The sequence below is a fragment of the Rhodamnia argentea genome, chromosome 9 (assembly GCF_020921035.1).
Source record: "Rhodamnia argentea isolate NSW1041297 chromosome 9, ASM2092103v1, whole genome shotgun sequence".
Lineage (NCBI taxonomy): Eukaryota > Viridiplantae > Streptophyta > Magnoliopsida > Myrtales > Myrtaceae > Rhodamnia > Rhodamnia argentea.
The window spans coordinates 26,562,695-26,586,811 of NC_063158.1; the positions used below are offsets into that span (position 1 = coordinate 26,562,695).

The following is a 24,117-nucleotide window of genomic DNA, read 5'->3' on the forward strand; positions in this document are numbered from 1 at the left end:
GTTGGTTCAAGCGCCAACTATTCCAAAAATACTCTTAAACGCGAAGTTTTTCATCTTTATAAAAAGGAAAAAATCTTTAGGAAAATTTTTTGCGGAATTCAATGGACGGTGTGCATATAGGTAGCGATATTTGGAGTGATCCTTGGCAAATTCATTCTTATATGGGTGTCAAGTGTCATTGGATAGATGACAATTGGATGATTCAAAAAGACTTATTGATTCGAGTTTTTGATGAAAGCCATTCGGCTCATAATATTTATAGAATAATTAGGCAAGTTTTAGAAGAATATAATTTAATAAATAAAGTATTTTCAATTGGTTTTGATAATGCCGCCGCAAATACCGCTTCTATTCCCGAATTAGAAAATATTTGCAAACCCACTTTTGGCGGACAATTTTTTCACATTAGATGTGCTTGTCATGTTTTAAATTTATGTGTACAAAATGGTTTACGAACTCTTGACACTTCTCTCGCCCCAATAAAAGTGCAATTAAATTTTTATGGAGTAGTCCCCAATGTATGAAATCATGGGGAAAATTTTGTAAACAAAATGGGAGAAGGCCAAGAAGATTTCCAAAGATATTCCGACTGTTGGATTCTACGTCAGTTTTTCGGCAAACTTTCGAATATAAAGATTTATTATGTATGTTTATTTCACAAAATATTCCCGAAATTACTTTACTTCCTCAACATTGGGACGTTTGCAAGAAAATTTTAGATATTTTGAAATTTTTTAATGATGCTACTAAGACTTTATTGGTTTTATTATCCTACAACGATTTATTTTTAATAGAGTGTGTTAATATTAGTAGTGTTTTTAGTGAATATGAAAAGATACGAATTAGGTCAAACTATTTTAGTAATGCGAGAAAATGGTTGCATTATTATTTGGAAATTCTTTGTCTATTTAGTTGGTATTGTTTTTGATCCACGTATTAAATTAGACGGTTTCAGATTATTTGAATGTGTATTATCATGATTGTTTACATTTGGATGATTCAATAGATATTTCAAATATATTAGGACATGTTAAAGATCTATAGTAGCATTATATGGAGAATTTTGTAGTAGATATGGTTTAAGTGATTCTGGATCTTTACAATCTTGCCTCACGTAGCGAAGGTGGTAGTTCACTTAGTAGAGGGTATAATATGCTTAAGAGTAGGCAAAAAAACAAAAGGGGCAGGGTAATATTTCTGAATTAGAAAATATTTAACCACTCAATTTGAGTTTCGTGATGCGAACATAGTCGTTTAAATCCGAGTGGTGGAAGAGTCACCAAATCAAGTATCCGGTCTCGCCCTCATCGCTCGTCAATATTAGACCCCTTCTTCAACGGTTGCTTGAACAAGCATTTGTTTGGAGGATTAATTTTGGACTCTGCCGTTCAAGATTAGCCGGTTGTGGAGCTCAAGCTTGTGTCGGCGATTGGACGGGGCGAAATATCGCACCAAGAGTTAGATCGTGACACATTTTTAGCGATGATGTTGGAGATCCACCGCCACGGTCACGGGTGCGACGATTGCGTGAGGTAGTTGGGGTTCTCAAAGATAAAAGAACTACATGGGCTTTGATTCTTCTATCCCCAAGAAGATATGTAGGCGTTAATGATAATTCATTAAGTTCAAGCCCATTCCTTCTTTTTTTTTTCCATATTTTATTACAATGTACAATTTAATTGTATTTTATAATTTATAATTTATAATATTTATTTTATTATTTATTATTTTAAAATTATTATTAAAAATGAATCGAATGAACGTTCGGAACGAACCGCCCGAACCGCCGGTTCGTTCGACGCCGCCTTTTTACGGCGTCTCCACTTTTCGACGGTTTGGGCTCAACCCCTTTTTTCTTATTTTCTTTTTATTTTACTTTTTTAAGGTGGAAGTGGGTCTTTTTTTGTTTTCCTGTTGATATCATAATATTATATTAAAAGAACAAGGACGCATTTATCGTTAATTATAACTCTTTGGAAAGAGTGATTAGCCATTCTAATGAAGATGGTGACTTATGGACCATTAACAATGAGTGATAATCAGTAACCTAGGGTCGGTATAGTAACACTCCCCGGAAAGTGTTTCTACACGCGTATGGTTGAAAAATGTTCTCAAAGTGTTCCGGAAAACATTTTCGAAAAAAGAAACACTTTTGAAGCTAAAAAAAGAAAAAAAATTATTTCTAGATTTTGGATTACTTCTTAGAAACAACTCGAGGACTAGCTTGTGCAAGCCGCCGCCACCGATCGCCACCGATCGCCGGTCGCCACCGCTAGTTGTACATCCTTCCTTTTGGTGAAAAAAGTGTTTTTTTTTTTCACTTGTCAAACGCTTTTCTATTCTCGAAAATCGTAGCAAGGAATAAAAACACAAAAAAATATTTTTGTTCCAAATATGTTCTCAAGAACAGAAACGTTACCATACAGAGGTCTCGTTACCATTAGTAACTTCTAACGCCCACGACTAAAGATGTATAGTTCTAGTCTCATTTACCAAACGGGTTGTTCATGTCCTACTTCTTTCATCCACATTTGTTAGTTGCATGATTTTCATGGATCATATTGACAGCAATGCAGGTGCACTTGGGTGGAAATTTGTCGTCTTCAAAGATCTCCATGCCCATGTCATCGAATAGAAAACATTGCCGCAAGGTTCTAAAATATCACTACAACAATAATTAAGTACTGCAAGGTGTTGGAAAAGAACCCAACAACGCCTTCAAAAGATTGGCTCTTCAATTGCCCTTTGCCACTGTATTATGTACATGACATTGAAATACATAAAAAGCTTTTGATCTGAAATGAGGTATACAGCGATTACCACAAGAAACAAAAAAATAGATGGACTTTCATCAACCCTGACTAAAAACAAAACAACGGACAAGAACAATACAGCAACAAACTATTAGAGGAGGCATTCCATCTTGAACTTTCTCCAAGAGTGTCATGGGGGCATATCCCCTCTTAGGAATTTGCATCGGCATCTTGTCCCGCCTTGTTGACCACCGTCTTCACAGTGGAATGGTTGCACAACAATTGCCATGGTTGACTGCTGCTTGTCACAAGACTCGTGACATGAAGTATGGTGTGGATGCATCATGAAAAACTTTCCTTGTGTACCCACCACTAGGACGGCAAGTCCAAGATCCGGCTGTAGAAATCATCTTGATGCAACTGGTGTCACTTTACTCTAACCTGGAGAATGAGATGGACATCTCTCTTGAAGATGGATCTTAGCTCTTCATTTGCTTCGATCCCTATCGTTCTGCATAAGAACCAGTTGTTGCTGAGTTCGAATATTCTTGAGCTAAAGTGCAATTTGCATGGTCGAATCACAAAACAGCACCCAAGCCTAAAAAACTTAAAACAAGAAACCGAGAGGTAAGAGCATTGTACCCTATTTTAGAGCCTTTCTTTCCAACCAAAATCTTGCGTTGACTTTGCTTGTGGGTAATGAGGTGCTGCTCAATCCTCAGAGAACCATCTCGCAACTCTTTCCAGTCCATCAAGCGATGCTCAATCTCATAGGGAATTTCCTAGACAGCCAAAATGTATTTCCATGGTCAATATCCATCCCCAATCTTTTCAAGATCATAGCCAAATAAAATTCAGGTCCATGAAACAGCTTGTAAATGGAGGGGAAACTGTAAACTGTACCTGGTGTATGTAGTTCAACAACTTCTCTCTCACAACTTCCAAGGAAATGTTTTTCATGATTTCCTCACTCATCTCCATTGGATCTTCATCCCAAGGTCTTTGAACTGCCTGTTTTTTAAAAGATGATCACGTGTATCAATCAAATAGTACAGCTACTTCTGAAGGTTTTCTTATGATTTTGCTTCAAGTTTTTCTAAAAAGCTATGGAACCAATTATCATGAAATATGAGCATACAAAAAACTGAAAGAGGAAATCAAACTTGACTTTCTTGGAAATTATTTGCATGGAAGAAACAGATTTTTCAGTGAGGACATACTTTTCATGCCTCCAACAAAAGTTGATTCTCTCATCATTTAATATACTGCAACTTTTCACCACTGATCCATCAAATTTTTAAACGAACTCTATGCTAGACAGGCATCTTGCACTTTCAGTAAATATGTGCTAGACCATTCTCATGGCTTGACGCATTCAACTTTAAAGATATATCATTTATGCTGAAAGAGGTTAAGAAAACGGAGCCAAATACCTTGAGATACTAATATTCAATGTAAAACAATTCCAAAGAAACACATTTTTTGTCATCCCCAAATAGCTAAGTTTAACAGGCCACACGTTTATACTTGTTCCAATAAAAGAAATATCGGAGATGTGCTAGTGCAATTGAAACCAATCCAGACAAACATGAAAAGAGAGTTTGGAAATGAAATTGATGGATCATATATCTATAATATCCAATGGTAGATCAATGAGCATGACCACATGCAAGAAAGATACACAATAAAGATAGGACGAATAGTGGCAGCATGGAGGAGGAACAGGGAGTATCTGCCCAGAAGAATGTGGTTCAGGGCAAAAGGTGAGGATACTAACAGTAGAGTGATTTATAGAAGGATCACGTCAGAGTGAGTGAAAAGATTTTAAGAAGTTTGTAATAGGTTCTGATTTACTTTAGATGCTTCAGAGTTTTCTGTGTAGAATTCTTGAACTTGAACAATTAGAGATGACCAGAACAACAGAGCCTTGCCTGCTCCATAAGATACTGAGAAAGATCTTTCACCCCAGAACCCTTCAGCCCAGATATCATGAAATACCTGATAATAGAAGCAAGAGAAATTGCAGTCAATAACTTATCCAACACACCCACGAAACACTCCTGATAACCTCAAGTTTCTTTCCCCATTTTTTTTTCTCCCTGTTTGCTAGATACCTTCATATTTTCTCAAGTTACAGTGGTGGACAACACTAACCTGTCATAACCAGGAAGATCTTTAAATTGGTTCGCAACCTGTAGGAGGTCCTTCTTTTTCTCCACTAAATCAATCTTGTTCATGCATAACACCCGTTTTTGTCCAGGGTGAGCTTGAGCTCCCATTCGTTCAATCAATTTAGTTACCCTTATGTCAGGTCTACATGGTTCAAAAAGCAACAAAATCAAGACTATAAGTGATAATAAAAAAATAAAAGCTAAGCAGGAATTTACATTTCGGACAAGATAATCACAAGAGCTAACAAGTCCAGTATTTCGCTAAGCAAAAGAACAACCCTAGCTCTAGCTTCATATGGTTCTTCTATTGACAATTGCATGATATGGAAAGAGAGAAATGATGTAAACTTGTTGACAGAACTAAGTATGCCAGAGCTCAACAAAAGAATACACATATTTGTTGAGATTATACACAGGGTCATGGAAGCTGAAGATAATAATTAAAAAAAAAAACCATTTCATCTTATAAAATAAAGAACCAAATAACAGCAAGTTGGCCACATGGATCCTGAAGAGCAATGGAGCCCTGGTCTAAGTACAACACTCTCATGCCCATTTTATTCTAGGAGTTCAAATCAAAGCACAATTAAGGAACTCAAGCTTTCACATTTTAAATTGCCATCACTAATAAAACACTAACGTTTAGCACCAGCATGTTATACTATAAAATGTGAACTTTTATTTCTATGCTTTTAAGTAAGTGCAAAGTTTGTTCAACGTGTAAAAACAGAAAATGCAAATAATTTTGTAAATAGGGAACCAACTCTAATTCAGCCATTGGTTAGATCAGCAAACCATGCTTGCAAAAAATGTGAACTTTTAAACTGCGTAAAGTTGTTTGATCAAATTCCCTAAGAAGGAACTTACGATAAGTGAGTGTTGAGCATCAAATATATTTTATTAGTACTCGCAAAAATAAAAAAGTCATGTGCATTCAATTTTATCATCATCAGCAGCAGTAGAATATAATATGATCAAAACTGCATAGCACTTCCACAATGTAACCAAAGTATCTGGCAATGTATTTTAAATGAGAGATAGACACAACAACAACAACCAGATAATTAGAAATTTAACTTTGTGAAAAGTAACCTGCTAAGATGCCTCTGAACGTCAAATAAGATTACGAGAACATCATAGAGTTTAACTGCACTCCAAGCACTTTCAACGCGTGCTTTCAAGTCCTTATGGGGAAACCCACTGCAAGTCAGTGTAAGCCCGGGGGTGTCAAAGAAGCACTGCAATGAACAATGAAGAAATAACATCATAATAATGATAGGTTTCTAAGATACAACTGCATCAATCTAGATCCCCTAGCAAATGGTGAAGACATATATTGATAACTATCATTATCATCACGCCAGACAAAAACAAGTTCATAATCAATTTAAGCATAAGGAACAATGGCAAAGACAAACGACTGATTAAAATTGAACGAGCATAAATAAGTGCATGTTTTGCTGCACATGGAAAAAGCAAAAGCAACTCTCTCGCCAAAATCAAAAGAATTTTATATCACTACAAGAAAGTTCCACATCGTGAATTAAAAAAATGTAAGATACAAATAACAATAAATCTAAGGTTTGAATTGTTTAGTATTAAGATAAAATTAACATCTCCAACTCTAAAGGCAAAAGTTGAGCAACTTCGTTAAGAGAGAAGATCATACCAAGAGCACCCCAAATAAAATTAACCCGTTTCCTATTTTAAGTCTGATGCAAGGGAAAGTAAAACGCGTATTATGTTGGTCCAAGCTAGTCCAATGAACAAACTATTTACAGCTGACTATCAGTAAAAACCAGCAAAGCATTTGTGCACATGAATTGAATGAATGTCAATGCGTGAAATTATACACAAAATAGTAGAGCATACATCAAAAGAAACATACTATTTGAGTGTCTCCCTTTGTCATGACTCCTAACACCTCATGAACTGTTGTATTCGTTTTCCGTGAGACAGCAGAAACCTTTGTGCCAACCTACAACAGAAGGGTAAAATTCTAAGCCATCTGCAGATGCCATTAGGTAAAAGTGCTCAATATAGAGAGGAAACGAAAATGGTGACCGCAGATCGAATAATGGAGTTGAAAGTGCTAGGGTAATTTGATGGTGAGTCATCTAATTCCTTGAAAGTTCACAAAAGAATAGTCTGGTATGGAAGCTAGACATGGAATACAAATTGGAAAACCAAGCTCCATGAAAAGCCCATTGTTTAGGAATACAGAATATACTTCATGATGTATCCTAAAAGGGAACATAAGGCTCCTAGGCTCTAGTTAACAATGAATACTCGATAAATCTTATACATTTTGCAAATTAATGGACTAAATCCTTGAGTATTTGTCTTATGGTCTCTAACAAGGATCAGCCATTTAGATTCCAGAAAGTTCAATTGTATCATCTAAACTGTATTTTTCTTCGGATATTTACAAGATCATATGGCTTCAAGGTCATTTCAGTATTCTAAACTATGCTTAGCATACCATTTTCCTAAGTCCAAGTCAAAACAGACCTGACAGATGTCAAAGTTACAAGATTTAACACGAAAAAAGCCAGTATGGGAAGTAGTGCAGACTCAAAACAGGTAAAGATAAGCACAAGTTTCACTAGGAGACTCCCCAACAGAAGACAAATGTGGATGTCAATGATCAGCAAACAAGCGAGAGTATCTACGATACGACAGAAATACCAAATCGAAAAGGAAGGTCAAAGGATATGCAGCTCACGCCCCAGCCAAGCAAAGACAATAAAGATCGAGTGGTCCACAGACTTGCAGGGCCAAAGGAGTCACTGCCAATCTTCAGAAGACTGGAAAAATAGAAGTTTCTCCCTTTTCACAGGACAAGTAACTTCTTTTACAACATATATAAGCACAAAATGGCAGTCCTGCTACTTACCATTTCCAGTGAACCTAGGAACCCTTTTGCTTGTAGTGGGCAAATCCGAAATTTCACAAAACTATATCTCAAGCAGATACAACCAAATTCAGTTTGAACCACCAATTAAATTAACCTTCCCCCTGATGAACAGATGAACTACAGCGAGGATTACTCAATGCTAAGCTAAAGCCTCGCTCATAATCAGCTCACCATCTCGTGCACCTCGAAACACATCATGAAAGGTTAACAATCAATCAAAAGATCACTAAATCAAGATTAATCTCGGTCAAAAAGCTCAATGGCGTAGTTATTTCTAAGCACATGCACATCCTTGGAAATGCAGAACCATACCATATAATTAGTGAGAGCGGACTTCCCGGCATTGGGAGCGCCGATTATCCCTACGGCCAAAGACTTCTGATCTTCCTCCCTCACCGCCTTCTCCTCGTCGTTGTAGTCTTCATCATCCGGATCCCCCAAGGCAGCCTCAAGCAGCATCTTGGCGAGCACTCTCCGCTTCTCCTCCTCCACATCCTCCTCCACCTCCAGAACCCTCATGGGCTTATCACCAAACAACACCTGATCAGCTCTCCTCCTGTGCTCGTCGCTCCACGTGGGCTGTGGAGGGGCGCGGTCGTCGCCGGCACCCGAAGGAGAGACGCCGGTGGGGATGGCGTAATCGGCACTGTTGAAGACGGAATCGGAGTCGTTGTGGTCGGAGTCCTCCTGAGGCTGGGCCGAATAGGGACGGAGGAAGAAGGTGGGTGAGGTGAAATTGGATGGGTGGGGCCCGGTGCGGGGAGCGGCGAGAGTTCTGAGCGCTCTCAAAGTCTTCATCTTTCTCCGTGGCTTCAAGGCGGCTTCTACGGGAGTCTCATCAATCGGGAAGAGGACGAGGTTTGTGAGACGTCTGGTTTTCTTTTCCAAGGTTTCGGCTTTGCTTCAGTTCACAGGGTTTTAGGGGTTTTTGTCTTGCTCTGCTGCTGCTCCTCTCTTTCTTCTGCAAAAAGAAGAGAGCTTGTTTTGTGCGCGTGGTGAACTGGAAATTTGGAAGAATCGACTATTGCAATGTAATCAAAGGCCATTTTAGCATATGAAACTTAGATTCCCATCGTGTGAAATTGGAAATTCATGAGGAATTTACTTCATTCATTATATTTAAATTTAAGGCCGAATCAATTATGAACTCTCATGTACTTATAAAATTAATTAATTAGTTACGCGAATGGGGTGTCACTTATGGGATGTTCAATTAAATGAAAAAATCGGACTTGAACGTTTCGATAGTTTTTGATGTTTTAGAGTATTGTTGGGTGAATTGTTGTGCAATAATTTGGCTAAACTGAATTTACCGAAACCTCCATTCCATGATTTTTTGTCCTCTTACAACCAGACAAAAAGAATCCTAATTCTTTTTCATTATTACTTAAATTGAACAAAGAAATTAAAATATTCATTCTATTTCTATTCTTTTCCATTTATTCTGTATTTCAAACATCGCTAAGGTATTGTTTTTTGACCTCTAATAATGAACGTTTGGAGAAAAAAAGGATTTGACGAATCTGGAGCTGTACTAACTCTTTAAATCCTGGTGAAGCCAATATAAATCACAAAAAGTCAAGCCTCGAGGTGAATTATGCACCAGCTAAAAATCCCACCATTCCTATTTCGTCCAAGAATTTTTTTTTCTAGGTCGGGATATCATGTAAGAATTTATAAAAGAGTGTCATGAAAGGTTTATATAAAAGTCCTTCTAAAGTTAAGATAAGTATCCGTTTGTATTACTATATCATAAATTTGACATAATGTGTTCGAACTTCAATCGCATATTTCACAATTAAAAGTCGTTGCAGGGTTTAAATCACGGTATTGATCGAAAACTCGACTCCAACATCGTGCATCGCGCTTTTAGCCTTTTACGCCGAGTTGAGGGCACCAAACGTTCGAGGCCCATCGATCCGACTCGGCTCGACCCCTGTCCGACCCAATTTGATTTCTGTCAAAGATATCTCATTTGGGAAAGAATCGACAGCGTAATGAATGGCAAAGTGAAGTATATATAGCCGAGTCGAGGATCCCGGCCGACCCAACACGGAAAAGGCGTATCGCAGGAACACTAACAGCGAGCGCATCTTCTTTCGCTTGCTCGCTCGCTCCAAGCTTGCAGGTCAATGGAACGATGACAACATCACGTAAAGCAAGCTCCTTTAACCTCTCAGTCCACCTACTGAGCTGAACCCCGGCATGCCCACCATCCATATCTCCACACATGTGCTCAAGTTGAAGCCCAACCACCCTCCCCTGCGTCGATGTAAGTCCTCCCTCCTTCCCTCTGTCTCTTCCCTCCGCTGCTATTCCTCTTCAGCTGTCGCTGTCCCCTCCCACGAGCCCGTTTCGTCTCCTGAACCCCCGATTCCCGAGCGCATCTTCAATTCGGCCAAAAAGTCGGGCACTTACACTTCGGGCGATTCCACATTCTACTCTCTCATCGACAACTACGCCAGATTGGGCGATTTCGGCTCCTTGGAGAAGGTCCTCTATCGGATGAAGCGTGAAAGACGCGTGCTTGTCGAGAGGAGCTTCATTTGCATCTTCAAGGCTTACGGCAGGGCTAGCTTGCCCGAGAAGGCCATCCATTTGTTCGACCGGATGGTTGATGAGTTCCAGTGTAAGCGGACTGTCAAGTCGTTCAATTCGGTCCTGAACATTATTATCCAAAGTGGTCTTTATAATCGCGGATTTGAGTTCTTTTCTTATGTCGTTAGTTCTAGCCAGATGAATATTTCACCGAATGTGCTTAGTTATAATCTAGTCGTAAAAGCTGCGTGTAAGATTGGAATGGTTGATAGAGCAGTCGAACTGTTTAGGGAAATGCCTTTGAGAAGTTGTGTACCCGATGTGTTCACGTATTGCACTTTGATGGATGGGTTGTGCAAGGAGGGTAGAATTGAGGAGGCGGTTTCCTTGCTGGATGAGATGCAAATGGAGGGTTGCTTTCCAAGTGCCGTGACATACAATATTTTAATCAATGGGTTGTGCAAGAAAGGTGACTTGAGACGCGCAGCCAAGCTTGTCGACAATATGCTCCTTAAAGGATGTGCTCCAAACGAGGTGACTTACAACACACTTATTCACGGTTTGTGTCTCAGGGGAAAGTTAGATAAGGCTGTAGACCTTTTGAATCGGATGGTTGCTAGTAAGTTTGTGCCCAATGATGTCACTTACGGAACAATCATCAATGGATTGGTGAGGATGGGACGAGCCGTCGATGGGCTTCAAGTATTGAAATTCATGGTGGAAAGGGGATCCCATGCAAATCAGTACGTGTACTCCACCCTCCTCAGCGGGTTGTTCAAGGAGGGAAAGTTTCAAGAAGCGAGGAGATTGTGGCAGGACATATTATGCGAACCCAATACTGTAATGTATAGCGCTTTTATCGATGGTTTGTGTCAAGAAGGGAAGCCGGAAGAAGCCAAGGAAGTTCTCTTGGAAATGATAAATAAGGGGATTGCCCCCAATGCTTTCACTTATAGCTCATTGCTTAGGGGTTTTTTTAGGACAGAAAAATCAGAGAAAGCTATTCTTATGTGGGAAGAGATGGAAAATAACAATGACTTCACCAATGCTGTCTGTTATAGCGTTCTTATACATGGATTGTGTGAGGATGGAAAGCTGGAGAAGGCTATGATGGTATGGAAGAACATGCTTGCTAGAGGATTCAAACCTGATGTTGTGTCTTACACTTCACTTATTAAAGGCCTTTGTGATAATGGAGAGCTCGAAGAAGGTCTGAAACTATTTAATGAGATGCTCTGTCAGGGGCCCAGTTGTCAACCTGATGTCGTCACTTATAACATACTTTTCAATGCATTATGCAAGCAGGGTAACATCTCCCATGCCCTAAATCTTCTGAACAATATGCTGCATCAAGGATGTGATCCCGACTTGTGCACATGTAACATTTTCCTAAAAGCTTTAAGCGAAAAGTTAAATCCACCTCAAGATGGAAGGGAATTCCTAGACGAGCTAGTGCTACGTCTATTCAAACGGCAGAGAGTTGTGGGAGCATCCAGAATTCTAGAAGTGATGCTGCAAAAATATTTGCCTCCAAAAGCATTTACTTGGGAAAAGGCTGTTCAGCAGCTTTGCAAACCTAATAAGGTTCGAGTTGCAATTGACAGGTGCTGGAACGAACTAGTTTGCTGACTTTTTCCTGGTGAGTGTCTTCTTTTATTACACCACATATTTGTCGATTTTTTTTTTTTCAGTACTAAAATGTTAAATTTGATATGCTCATCAACATGCCAAATTTTGGTTTTGTCAAAGCTAGATAAGCTGATGTTTAGCTGGAGAAACCATTTGAACGTCGTAGCTTTAAAATCATCAATATGATTTTGATGTGGCCTATTGTGCATATACGTTTATATTTTTCACCTATTCATTGATGTTAGGTTAAGTATATCAATTGTTCTACTGAGGCTAGCCTTTTAAGACTGCCATGTGGACTCTTTTCATTATATATCCGACAGCTTTCTCATGCAAAGCAATGAGTGACATTATCCAATCGTGTGCTGCTGTTCCCTTCAGGAAACTGAGACCAACATTTTGAAGATCTCAAAGCTTTTGTTGCCTTATATGATTTATTGTTCCGTTATCAAATAGTGACATTAGAACCATCTACAAGACTTCAAATGCATAACAATCATTCGCTAAAGACTTCGAAACTACGGAGTAAAATCATTTGCTAACAATCTTCCTGAAGCACTATATCGTGCTGAGTAAGATATTATAATTTTGCTTTAACTTTGCAGATTGATGATTTGGATATCACTGATATAGTGACATAGGAGCACCTACATTAGTTTCTCTTGCTCTTCCTGTACATGGATTAAATTTTCACTTCAGTATATGTTTTCTATGTTTGGTGGATGAGAACTACAGTTGTAGTTTCAGCACGGGTCTGCACATTTCAAGCATCTTTCAGCAGAAGTGGAGGAGAATATGCCTACAAGGCAGTCTCAAGATCCTGGTACCTAAAGTTGAAGAGTGCATGGATGCGTTGGGAAAGGTAATGGTTTCTTGTGCTGAAGCAGCCTTCACTTATTTCTCCTGATAATTGTTTGGATTACTCCATCAGGAACTGAACTTTGGACATGTTCTCTCTCTCTCTCTCTTTCTCTCTCTCTCTCTCTCTCTCTTATGCACACCCACACCCCTGCACACAAAGAAACTCGTGTGTACTACCTAAGTATTCTTCTTTCAAATCATCAAAAACTTACAGAGGTAGTTTTACCAGTTGACTGTTTTATTGTAATCAATTGTTAGTGCAAACTTAGTTTAAAGACCTTGGCACGGAAACCAATGGAGATGATAGAGGAAGTCCGGGGAAACACATACTCAAAGTTGTGGAGGGAAGTAGTTGGGCAAGTTTTGTCCGTTACAGGTTATATTATACATTTTGTCTCTGGATGATCCTAAATAAATAGTCATTGGGATATTGACCAATGTGAAGATGTGGCCATTTCAGAAAATTCCAAGTGCTGTTGAGCATCAATTGGTGGGCTGGAAAGAGTTAAGAGATGGTTCTTTTAGGATTGAATAGCTAGTCATTTCCCACAAACATCACGCAAGATTGTGGTTTGGAAGAAAGGCTCTAAGGTCAGGTACTATGTTCTAAACCGCTTTCTTGGTTATTTTATAAACCTCTTCATTGGTTTGTACTGGTAGGTGATGCTGATTTTATGTCTTGTTACTGCTCTAACCATGCAAAGGGCATCCTTAACCTCAGGGCATGCAAACTAAAAGAGGAGTTAAATAGCTAAGATCTTTATTTGTCCGGGATTTACATCATGTCTGCCAGGTTAGATTGTAATCGAAAAGAACTCAACATCAGGAACTTGTTACTCCTCTAAGCCATTGTTCCGGTATTTTATGAGGTATGTTGTTTACAGCGCAATCACCCTACTTGCTAATGTTGGGATGACGGAGCATCAACACGCCCTGGAAGATGATGAACAAGGTTGGATGCAATGCGATAAGGAGCTATAAGATGCACAGAAAACGTTGTTGTTGTTTTTGTATCGTTGTGACCGGTTATTTATTCTTGCCAAAATGTCCATCTGTTTCTTGATGAAGGTATTTCATTCTTATTGCTTACAGCAAGTAATTGTACCTCACCGATCAGTGCATAGGAAACCTTTCTCAGTTAGTTCTGTCTTTCACAATTATGTACATAGGACAGTTCTCTTTTTCACTGATTTGGGTGAACGATTCATTCAAGTAGTGTAAGATCTAAACTTGCGCAAAGAAGAACTGCAATGTTAATCTTTGTGGTGGGAATGGAGGAAAGACCCTGGAAAATGATACAAAAAGATTGCAGGATCTTATTTGGACAAACAAAGAGAGATGCATTTGCCATTGTCTATGCCCAGGTGGCCAAGAGAGACATGGAGGCAGAGCCCAAGAGGAGAGAGAGATTTGCACCCATCTGGAGCTTGAGATTGTGGAGCATGATGGGGTTCATGTAATCGGCTGCAATCAGATCCACGAGCGCCATGTAAGTCAGTATCCCGGCTGATGCAGAGTTGAGGGACCCTTCCACAATGAGAGCGCTCGGCTTGCCCTCCTCATACATGGTCGACATCCCCATTCCTACGCCTATTCCAACTGGCGTCGTGAGGCAGAAGAACGCCACCATCCCTGCTATTTTCCGGGGCTCGAACTTGGCCTGAGAAATGCATCCTCCGAGCCCGATGCCTTCAAATAACTGGTGAAAGGTCAGTGCTGCTACAAGAGGCTTGATGGTTCGAGGACTCTCAGATGCTCCTAGTGATACTCCTATTATCACGGAATGAACCACCACCCCTAATTCCAGCACCTGCAGTCGAATCCAATTCAAGGTACCAAAGGCACGATTCAGACTCTTCTCTTCGATTTGATGACCAAAGAGACAAAAGATGGTAGTGTAACTGTTGTCTCGTCAAAAGGCTAGAACGTATTCTCAGCACCAGCTGCGGTGGAGATCTCAAGTCAATGAATGCGCATCCCCCACCACCAGCCTATAATACCCAACGTACTGATCTCGTACCATCCATGCGTACTTGAATAGTATTAGTTACAATTCAATTGGTTTATGCTTAATGTGGTGGATTGTGCATCAGATATTGTCAACTCTCTCGACAGTACCATGTTACAGATAAACGGGCACCATAACACAAACATTTAACAGCCCCATTCTACATGAGTTCCGGAGCCTTAGGATCGATTTTTCTTTTCTTCTTTTCGGCTTTTCTGTGGGGCTTCCCCAGTTCGGAGCTTAATGGCTCAGCCTGTAACTTCAAAGATTTCGGCATTAGGTTTGTCTTAGAACCACACCAGAAGTTCCTTCCTTGAACAGTTGAATCGAATGGACGACGAAAATATTTGTTGTCTTTTCTTCTTTTTCAAATATTTCTATTTGTACTTTGAAAATGATTTGGGGGGTTTAATAATAAATAAATAATAAAAATGGACATCACTTAAATCATGAAAGTGATTTTTGCTTGTTATGTAATTCCGTTATGGCTTAGTTTTGAACACCTGAGAAGTTAAATGAACCAAAAGCCACATTTTTTCAAACTCTTTCTAAAAGAATAACCTTTTCAAATGCATTTAAGAAATGCAAATTGATATGAACTGGGCGGGGGGGTTTTGTCTGAACCTGAGAAACGATGCGATGCCTTATGAGCTGAGAAGACTTGAAGTCGTGGGCAGAGCCATGAGCATGCCCATGAGTCGCATGAGTGTGCACCTCGTGCATGTCCTTCTCCTCGTCCCCCTTCCCCGCCACTGCCGCCGGCAACTCATCCGCCGCCTTGCCAAAGTGCGACCGCTCGAAGTAGCTGGTCGCGAACGTGTCCACCATCATCGTCCCAATGGCCGCGAGCATCGCGAAGAACCCCGCGAAGGGGAAGTTGTGCCACGGGGTCTCGCCGAGGGAGGGGCTGGCGAGGCTGGAGAAGGCGTCGGGGAGGATGTGGACGAAGGCCGTGGAGAGGATGACGCCGGCGGCGAAGGACTTGATGAGGAAGAAGATGGGGTTGTCCGGGTGGAGGGAGGGGAGCTTCTTGCCCAGGATGGGGAGGGAGACGCCGAGGAAGCTGGCGGCGAGGATGGAGAAGATGGCCGCGAGCTTGTACTTGAGAGCTTCTTGGTGTCTAGCGTTATGGTAAGGTTTCTCGAGAGCAGGGAGTTGGGTTTTCATCGTACTCTCACACCTGCACTCGGCAGACGCAGCAAGGAGGACTAGGAGTAGGAGCACAAGCGACAAGAAGATGCACCAGAGCTTGACCATGGCGGCGTCTTCTCCTCCGCCCTGTTTCTTTCTGATTTCGAGACAGAAATGAGAGCTCGGTTCTTCCAAGTTGGGAGTATTTAACAGTTCGAGCGGTGCTGAGGTGGCACGACCGAGGACGAGGACAGATTTATAAAATTGATGGATAACTTGAAAGAGTAAGATAAGGTGGTCATATTCGTTCACAAAACTTTTGATATTTGACCGTAGACGTGATATTAATTTGACGACATCTACCAAAAATGAAAAATCGCTAGTATCACAGCATGTTATAATATGTGATGGCTTCGGTCTCTGGACGTTATCATATCGATATGACGAAGTTACACCATTCACTAAGATTTAATAAGATAACTTAATTTCGAAATATTATTCGTAGTGAGCGTGAGATTCTTATCTCCAAAGTTTAAAGAAGTGAATTTCGATTTGATAGCTGCTAACTCCATCTTTAAATTAATGATTAAAAAGAGAAAGATAAAGTCGCATTATGAGTTTAGTGAGAAGTGCAGAAATATGGCGACATGCAGAGCCCCATGCAGCCTGTGAGGAACAGGAGGGAAAGAGACGAGCGTGTGGGCGAGCGACCCAAATGTCGACATGATGAGTTAAAACCCTCCCTGCCTCCTCCTCAATTAAAGTGATAGTTGTTAAGGAAAAGTTCTCCTGAATACTCTCAAAAAATAAAAAAAAGGCCTCAACTTTTCTCTACTACTGTCATATGCTGAATTGAGCTGAAGTGACCAAGCCACCGCTTCCGCTTCCACTCACAGCCCCAGTGTACCTAATGTACACCTCCAAAGATGGCCAGACCAGCATTCTAGGATTTGGGGGCAACAATGTAAGACTTTTAGCCTTCCTCTGTTTTGACCCCATTTACTGATTTACAGGAAGTGGTGAGAGGACATAGAAGCCACACGTTAACCAGAGAGATCAAAGAGATGAAGATAAATACATAGCCGCACCCCTACCACTTTACCCAATTTTTCCAAATGAGCGGGAGTTTGTATGTAACTTTGGTTCTGCGACTCTATGAATTGTATCCTGAAACTAGCGAGTTGCGCTTTATATCCCATAACTTGATCGATCGAGCTATCCATAGAAGAAGTAAGATTTTAATGCGATGGAATTGACTCGAATCTGTAAGCTTTGAATAGATAAAATAAGCGACGCTTGTTAAGTATGCTCGAAAATAGAATACTTGCTTGTTTAAAGTATCGATTTGTATGTGTCGTTCCAAAAGTTGAACTTTGTGTCCTTTTTTAATGTATTTGTAACTCGGACAAGGGGTCCTAAAGACCGGTTTTTTATGCAAACTCCTTACGAAAAGAAGATGCTTGACAAGTCCTTTCAACAGAGGAAATATGAGGAGAACCAAGAAGGAAAGTCCTCGTCGCCTTGTCCTACCATATTGAGACGGCAAAGCAACGGTGCTGGCCCTTCTCTTTTGCTGATCAGCAAGGATCCAATACGCGACTCCCAACTACGTAGCGATCATAGTAGCGGTACCACCCCCATGAGAATATTAACAAAAATAATAAGGTCGAACGTGGCAAGGTACGCTTTTTGATGGAGAGAGTTTCAGTTTCTGGTGTAGGTTCTAAGCTAAGTTCATCCGCTTCAATGCTGGCGAACCCAATGCTTCCAGCACTTAAATCTTTTGTATAATGTTATTGGAGTAAGGAGGCATCGCTTGCCCATTTGCCTACACAGCTCAAGCTTCACCTTCTCTTCATCACCTCCACCATTAGTGCTCTCGCATTAATGCCCCGCCTTCTCTCTCTCTCTCTCTCTCTCTCTCTCTGCAATCTGTTTTCTTAGATTTACCACATCAAGCGTGTACTGTTTTGTACCACTCAGGATGTGATGTTAGCTGTAGCCATAGGTTCGTATGAATTGATGTTAGAGCCATCCACTGTATCAAAAGTTGCGATCGAGTGACGTGATGGGAATTGTGGCACTTGTCACGCCCACGGTATTGCAGCGGCTTAGCCCACGTCAAAGAGACGAGACTTCGAACTGTGGTCTTCAGGATTCTCCTCCGTTCCAAGTTTAGTACTCACAACCAATCATTCCTTTAGATTGCAAACCGATGGACTCATTTAGACAGATACCTACTGACCAAACCTTCAGCAGCACATCAGGACATACACGGAAGAGTAATAGCAGAGACTTCGCCAAATAAGAGATGGTAAATGCAGCTTAAGAAATCCTGTTAAATTAATCAGATTGCACTGTACATAGTCGAATAGTTCTTTACATGTGGGTTTCAAGGAAAGCCAAGACCGAGAGACCAGCGGCCCAAACATCATCGTCCAACACGTGCTCCTCCGGCGAATGACTCACACCTCCACGACAACGTACAAAGATCATTCCGACCTATAGATACATACATGTATAGCTCCACATAAGTTACCAGTTCTTCCTTTCAAATCACCACTACCAACCAAAGTGTAGGAAAACACAAGGGATGCAAAGGCCATACCTTGGTTAGATGTGAGATGGCCATGGCATCATGTCCGGCTCCGCTCATTAGCACTGGAACTTCATCTAGGAACTGATTATCCAACATCCTCTTGAGCGCAGAGTGAGCCGCAAACTTGAGCTGTCTGTGCAACTCGTCATCACACATAACTGCACCTGCATCATGCTGTTCATCCCCAACACATAAGTACTTGCAGATATATTGATAAAAACTAAAGGAGGAAATGCACAATGCCATTAGACATCTCCACCTTGCGCTCAATCATGCAGGAAACAGACCGCCTGTCGCATATCTGATACATCCTGTTAGATAATTCATAGATCACTGCTTCGCGTCCCATATCATCTATTGCACGTACATCCACCGTGAATATCACCTGCCAACGGCCAAATTAAAATCGCTATCCATGAATCAAGAATTCTGAGCTATCTTTAGACAGCCATGCCATAGTAACCAGAAGGCAGATGAACCATTTCTTACTTGGCCTGGAATGACATTACTTGCACTTGGCCAAGATGATATCTCTCCAACAGTGCAAACAAGTGAAGTGGAAAGCGACTGCACTGTCGAAGCTTTGCAGTGATCATCAAAGGAGAGAAAATCTTCAGGCTGTTTACAAAAACTTTCCAGTAACACAATGAGTTCAGCCGCAGCCGACATAGGGTCCTGACGCATAGACATTGGAACCGTACCAGCATGCCCCTGAGAACCTCTGACAGTTACCTGCAAAATATTGTCGCGGGTAGAGAGCTTCACAGTCTATAATTTATTCTGGAAGTGTCCCTAACGAAACTCGATAACTAAACATAAGACATTGCACTTTGGCATATGAATAATCCCTAGGAATATGACCCAAGAAGAGATTTTCCTAGAGTTAATTGGTGAAGGCCTATTGCCTCTCAGCTTATTGACGAATTATGCAACTTAGATGGATGATAAGAAGCCTCCGTGCGATCCTATTCCCTAATTAATGCACACTATGAGCTATAGCAAAATCATGTGAAGAAACTACCTCTAATAGAAATACCAAACTCTCACAGGGGTAATCCAGTTCCCTTATGCACAAGATCTTCTAATATTAGCTGATTAAACAGGGTGCAGTATTAATTCCAAACATCCATTATACCTTCAATCTTGTCTGTCCAGCTATTCCTTTCACCACCCCAAGAGGCAAACCCCTCCATTCCAGTACAGGTCCTTGTTCTATGTGAACCTACAGGAGCAGGATAGACCACACGAGAAGTTAGACCAACGCTATCCCCAGCTGGTTTAGCGAGGCAGACAAGGAATATACCTCAACATAACCCCAAACAGAATCTCGTTCATACTTGAGGTTGTATAAATTTTCTTCACTGGTTTGTATTGAGTTCTCTTTAAGAACCTCTTGTACAGTTACACCGCTGCATAAACATTGGCATAACTACATTGATAACGAATGCAGAGGGTAAAAAGAAGAAGCTGGGAGTCACTCAAGAAACCTTTTATCAGAAAATTGCAAGGCTGAAGCTGGCAATATTCCAGCAACAGCAGCACTACCTAGGAAGGTAGATTGGAATCTAACTCCCTCTTCATCACTAAAAGCGATTACCTGAAAAGTTCCAAGATGAAGGCAGATGCTTGATTAGATTTCAGATATGGTCAGTCCAATCATCATTGAGGTAGCAACAGATACAGGAAACTGTGACGGCCTTTGGATAAATAGTTGGCTGCATTCAACACAAATCTATAAACTGGAGAGCATGACTACTGGAAATAAATGATCTAATCAATCGTGGAGTCAAAGAGTGAACTTCTTCTGGATTACCATCCATTTCACTCTGGCACCATTAAAATGATTTTCAGTTTGACCTCTGAACCGAATATTTCGGAAATCCCACTAAAATACATGTTATTTCCTTCATGAATTGAATTGTTGAAATCTGTCACCTTTAAGGAGATGGTTCTCCTGCATAGCTAACCGCAAATACATAAAACATAATTTTCTAGCAATGACTGTGTTTTCAGGTGCTAGATATCCTATTCCAGATAACTCCTAAAGGATTAGACTAAAACAAAAAATTCACACCCTCTGGTGCATCCACCAAATGTCAATTCTGGGCATTTCAATGATGATGGACATATGCTACTCTATGGGAGAAACACTACATGGTCAAAGCCATGAATGAAGCTTCAAGAACAATAAGCAGCAAAATTTTCAAATACCTCGACAGGCCGCAATAGATTACCCAACTTTCCGCAGGCATTCAGAACCTTCAGTGCAGATATTGCTGAGACAATACCTAATGATCCATCGAATATTCCGGCATCAACAACAGTATCCTTTGTCAAACAAAGAACTATCGAATATTAGAACAAATGTTCGAGACACATGTCCTGATGGTTACAATTTGTAGGAGCCACGTATAGCTGATGTATAAAAAATGGTGCCTAAGTGTGAAACAACAATGAACCTATTCATATCTACAGAAGAAGATGAAAACAAATACCAAGTGTGAACCGATCAAAATAGCCATGGAACTTGCATTGATCCCATCTACTCGACCATGCACATTGCCCATTTGGTCGATCCATCTAAATAGAGCATGAAGGCATCAGCGGAGCATCTCAATTTCAATAAGAACAAGGGAGATAAAGGCAAGAAGCTAACGTTCTCAAGCCAGCATCCTCCATCCACCCACGTATAAGATGTCCAGCCCTCACTGAAGCAGGGCTCATGAATGTCCTCTCAAGATAACCCTCAGCATCACTGACCTGTTAATAAGGACACATCTATTTAACTTCTCATAGAGAACTCTACACTTATTCATGGATCAAAAAGCAGAAGATTATTGCAATGTCATTGTTAACCAGTTCCTAGAAAAGATTGTTATGCAAAACTAGAAGACATTCGTTGAAAAGTCAGGATCAATTAATCAAGTGGTCAAGCCAGTAAACCATCAATGTAAGGCAGCGAATAAGGTGAAAAATCACTTCCACCGAAAATTCATAATGCATTCAAGAACTTAATTCAGTTTCTCCCAGCTAACTCGGATGATAGCTTTTATGATAATAAGAGACCGAAATTCAGCAGAAAATCACGACCCTTTTTTCCTTCCTTCATGTTTTTCATGCTTCAAGACCAGAAAAACTGATTTTAACATTTAGCATCAAACTTATGCTTTCACAAAAGCACAATATCCAAGGAAAAGCATAATCACGAAAAGGAAAACCTTTCCAAGCTCTTCAAGTCGAGCCACGGCCTCATCCCTTAAAATCTCTGGATGCAAGTCATCCTTTCTGCTTTCAAGATTTTGAGTACTCCATGAACCTGTCCATGTCCATGATTTTCTCACTTATCAGAAATGCCAAAATGCGGCCACACATGCTCGACCAATGTTTAAGAAGAATAAAATGATCTAAAAATTTGCAACTCCTTTCGATTGACGCTTCAGGGACATGCAAAAGGACGTCCGCATAGTACAAATACCGGAAAAACAAGGAATTACGAATTAAAAATTCAACCTCCCGAACGGTGAAAACGACTCAAGTCCCAGGAACAACATCAAAGAGCAAATACGAAATAGAAAAGGCATAAAATACGCGAGGACGAAGACGAAAAAATTGGTCAAAAACGGATCTTTATGACTAAGGTGGGAACCCTTCATCATTAAGAAGAAACATTGGCGCACGCGTACGATCTGCGAGCAGGCACATGCACAGGATACGACGGAGATTGGAGGGGGAGAGAAGCAAAAAGCCGCGGAAAATTACCAGCAAAAGCGAGGGTGAAGAGCAGAGAGAAGAAGGAAAGCACGAACAACAGGCGAATCATGGCAGGGCTGTCTCAAAGACTCGATTTTTTTTTTTTTTTTTTGGGCCAGAAAAGGCTCGATTTTGAAAGGTTGAAACGGGAAGCGTCTGCAAAGGACTTGGAAACTAGGTGAGTGCAACTCGGGAAGGAACGAAATCGCCCCACACCCAGTTCTCCAATATTACGACAACCGAAACAATTCAAATCGACTTCAAAACCATTTCTATACTTGTGTTGTTTGGTTCTTCTCCATCGTCTACGAGGCGAATGTTCTCGACGGGGATCTGTCCGGTTATTATCTCATGAGGCACAGCAGAAACAGTACGACGAAGGAGGAGGAGGAGGAGGAGGAGAGGAAGAAGAGAAGCGGATCACGGAAAGAGAGAGCACAAGATCAAAAGATGGCCACTCAATCCTGCACGCGGTGGCTGGCTGGTGGTGGCCCGTGACGATTCCCGGTGGGCCCCGCTTCCTTTGTCCAGATTCTGAGCCCCAGTCTTGTCCGCATATTCATCTTTGGCTCTGGGCATTTCACATAATGCCCCAGCCATGCGTTCCGCGACCCTTGACGTGCTCCTCCTCTTCCGGGACCTTTCTTGTTTGCTTTTGTGAGGACGTTGGACACCACCATCCATTTAATATGGAGGAGGAATGTGACGGATTCATCTCCATTTCCTTGGATATTACACCATCTGAACAATGCTTCTTCAGATGCACGTATTCAAGAGGAATATGCAAGTTGATGGCGGCCGATGTAAGGGGGGGCAAAAAAAAAACGCATATGGGCCCCATGCCAATAGTGTGCGCCACGTCACCATCCACACACCATTGTTTATTGACTTCAATCATTGTACTCTTTTATTACAATTTGTCCAAGGAATCCTTGTCGGTCCCCTCGCCATGCCATGAGATTGCCGGTTAGCCCATGCACGATGATCTTATTGCTTATTTAGGAGTAGATCGGATTAAAGCTATAGTTAGTGGGTTCTGACCTGGAGTTATGTTGCGCATCCAGGTCACTGCTTTTCTCTTCGTACTTTGTTGCCATGGAGCCCGTGCTGTGCTTTGAATCCTGAGTTCGGATACGATAATAATTTCTAAGTATAAAAGCGCCTTCAGAATGTTTCTCGATACTGATTCGAGCACAACAAAAGCATCGATATTTGGTGAAGTTTCAGAAATCTTTTGGGCTCAAACCCAGACCTTTCCAGTGTAACTCACCCCCATCTTTTTGACTTTTTCTGCTTTCTTGATAAACAACTTTAGGCCTATCAACTAAATCCGTTTCCTCTCATGCCTTTGCATCTGCATTTGATAGAAAAACAGAGACAGGGTCGTGGTGGCCGCAGCCAGATAGAGAGGCGGGGCCGTGCGACTTTGGCATCGCCTCGCCGGGTCGTGGGAACCTGTAACTACAGGGGCGGCGGCATTTTTGGTTCTGAATTCCCTGAGGGCAAGCAGAGATAATTATTACATCACTCATTTTTTACCAGCACCGGCATCTTAGTGACGAAACAATGGTCCACAACTCAGTTGTAGGCTATGAAGCACCGACACGCCAAACCCCTTGGCGTGTCGGTGTGGACACGCGGACTCGACACGCGTCCGATACGCTCCGACACTTTCGACACGCGTCAAGCGTGTCGAGGTCTGAACGTAGTCAACGCCACACACGCGGGGACACGCGAGTCGGTGAGGAAAGAGGCCGGGA

General features: G+C 41.1%; 4 protein-coding genes across 12 annotated transcripts; 1 reads left to right on the top strand and 3 right to left on the bottom strand.

Annotated features, from left to right (window-relative positions):
* Window positions 1-2,828: 2,828 nt before the first annotated feature.
* LOC115755422 (GTP-binding protein ERG) lies at window positions 2,829-8,872 on the bottom strand. The gene is made up of 8 exons (XM_030694821.2): window positions 8,154-8,872; window positions 6,813-6,902; window positions 6,017-6,162; window positions 4,908-5,066; window positions 4,685-4,751; window positions 3,657-3,764; window positions 3,396-3,535; window positions 2,829-3,264 (listed from the first exon to the last, which is right to left on the bottom strand). The coding sequence occupies exons 1-8, from the start codon at window positions 8,637-8,639 to the stop codon at window positions 3,180-3,182; spliced, it is 1,281 nt and encodes a 426-aa protein (XP_030550681.2). The 5' UTR covers window positions 8,640-8,872; the 3' UTR covers window positions 2,829-3,179.
* Window positions 8,873-9,848: 976 nt separating this feature from the next.
* LOC115755420 (pentatricopeptide repeat-containing protein At4g20090) lies at window positions 9,849-14,173 on the top strand. 9 transcript variants are annotated; one of them, XR_007199729.1, is made up of 4 exons: window positions 9,849-12,023; window positions 12,781-12,870; window positions 13,121-13,229; window positions 13,330-14,173. XR_007199729.1 is itself a non-coding variant. In XM_048285356.1 (2 exons), exon 1 carries the CDS (start codon window positions 10,047-10,049, stop codon window positions 12,006-12,008), a length of 1,962 nt encoding a protein of 653 aa, XP_048141313.1. In that variant the 5' UTR covers window positions 9,849-10,046; the 3' UTR covers window positions 12,009-12,018; window positions 12,487-12,580. The 9 variants fall into 9 exon arrangements, 1 of the variants encoding a protein (XP_048141313.1); XR_007199727.1 differs by having other exon boundaries at window positions 9,849-12,020; window positions 12,778-12,870; window positions 13,128-13,465; window positions 13,574-14,173; XR_007199728.1 differs by having other exon boundaries at window positions 9,849-12,020; window positions 12,778-12,870; window positions 13,128-13,460; window positions 13,574-14,173.
* Window positions 14,144-16,244, bottom strand: LOC115755424 (zinc transporter 1-like). The gene is made up of 2 exons (XM_030694822.2): window positions 15,502-16,244; window positions 14,144-14,679 (listed from the first exon to the last, which is right to left on the bottom strand). The coding sequence occupies exons 1-2, from the start codon at window positions 16,132-16,134 to the stop codon at window positions 14,224-14,226; spliced, it is 1,089 nt and encodes a 362-aa protein (XP_030550682.1). The 5' UTR covers window positions 16,135-16,244; the 3' UTR covers window positions 14,144-14,223.
* Window positions 16,245-18,327: 2,083 nt separating this feature from the next.
* LOC115755421 (allantoate deiminase 2) lies at window positions 18,328-22,455 on the bottom strand. The gene is made up of 12 exons (XM_030694820.2): window positions 22,367-22,455; window positions 21,826-21,923; window positions 21,264-21,367; window positions 21,103-21,187; window positions 20,819-20,935; window positions 20,095-20,204; window positions 19,911-20,016; window positions 19,743-19,829; window positions 19,097-19,339; window positions 18,867-18,992; window positions 18,617-18,781; window positions 18,328-18,510 (listed from the first exon to the last, which is right to left on the bottom strand). The coding sequence occupies exons 1-12, from the start codon at window positions 22,425-22,427 to the stop codon at window positions 18,388-18,390; spliced, it is 1,425 nt and encodes a 474-aa protein (XP_030550680.2). The 5' UTR covers window positions 22,428-22,455; the 3' UTR covers window positions 18,328-18,387.
* Between the last annotated feature and the right edge of the window lie 1,662 nt (window positions 22,456-24,117).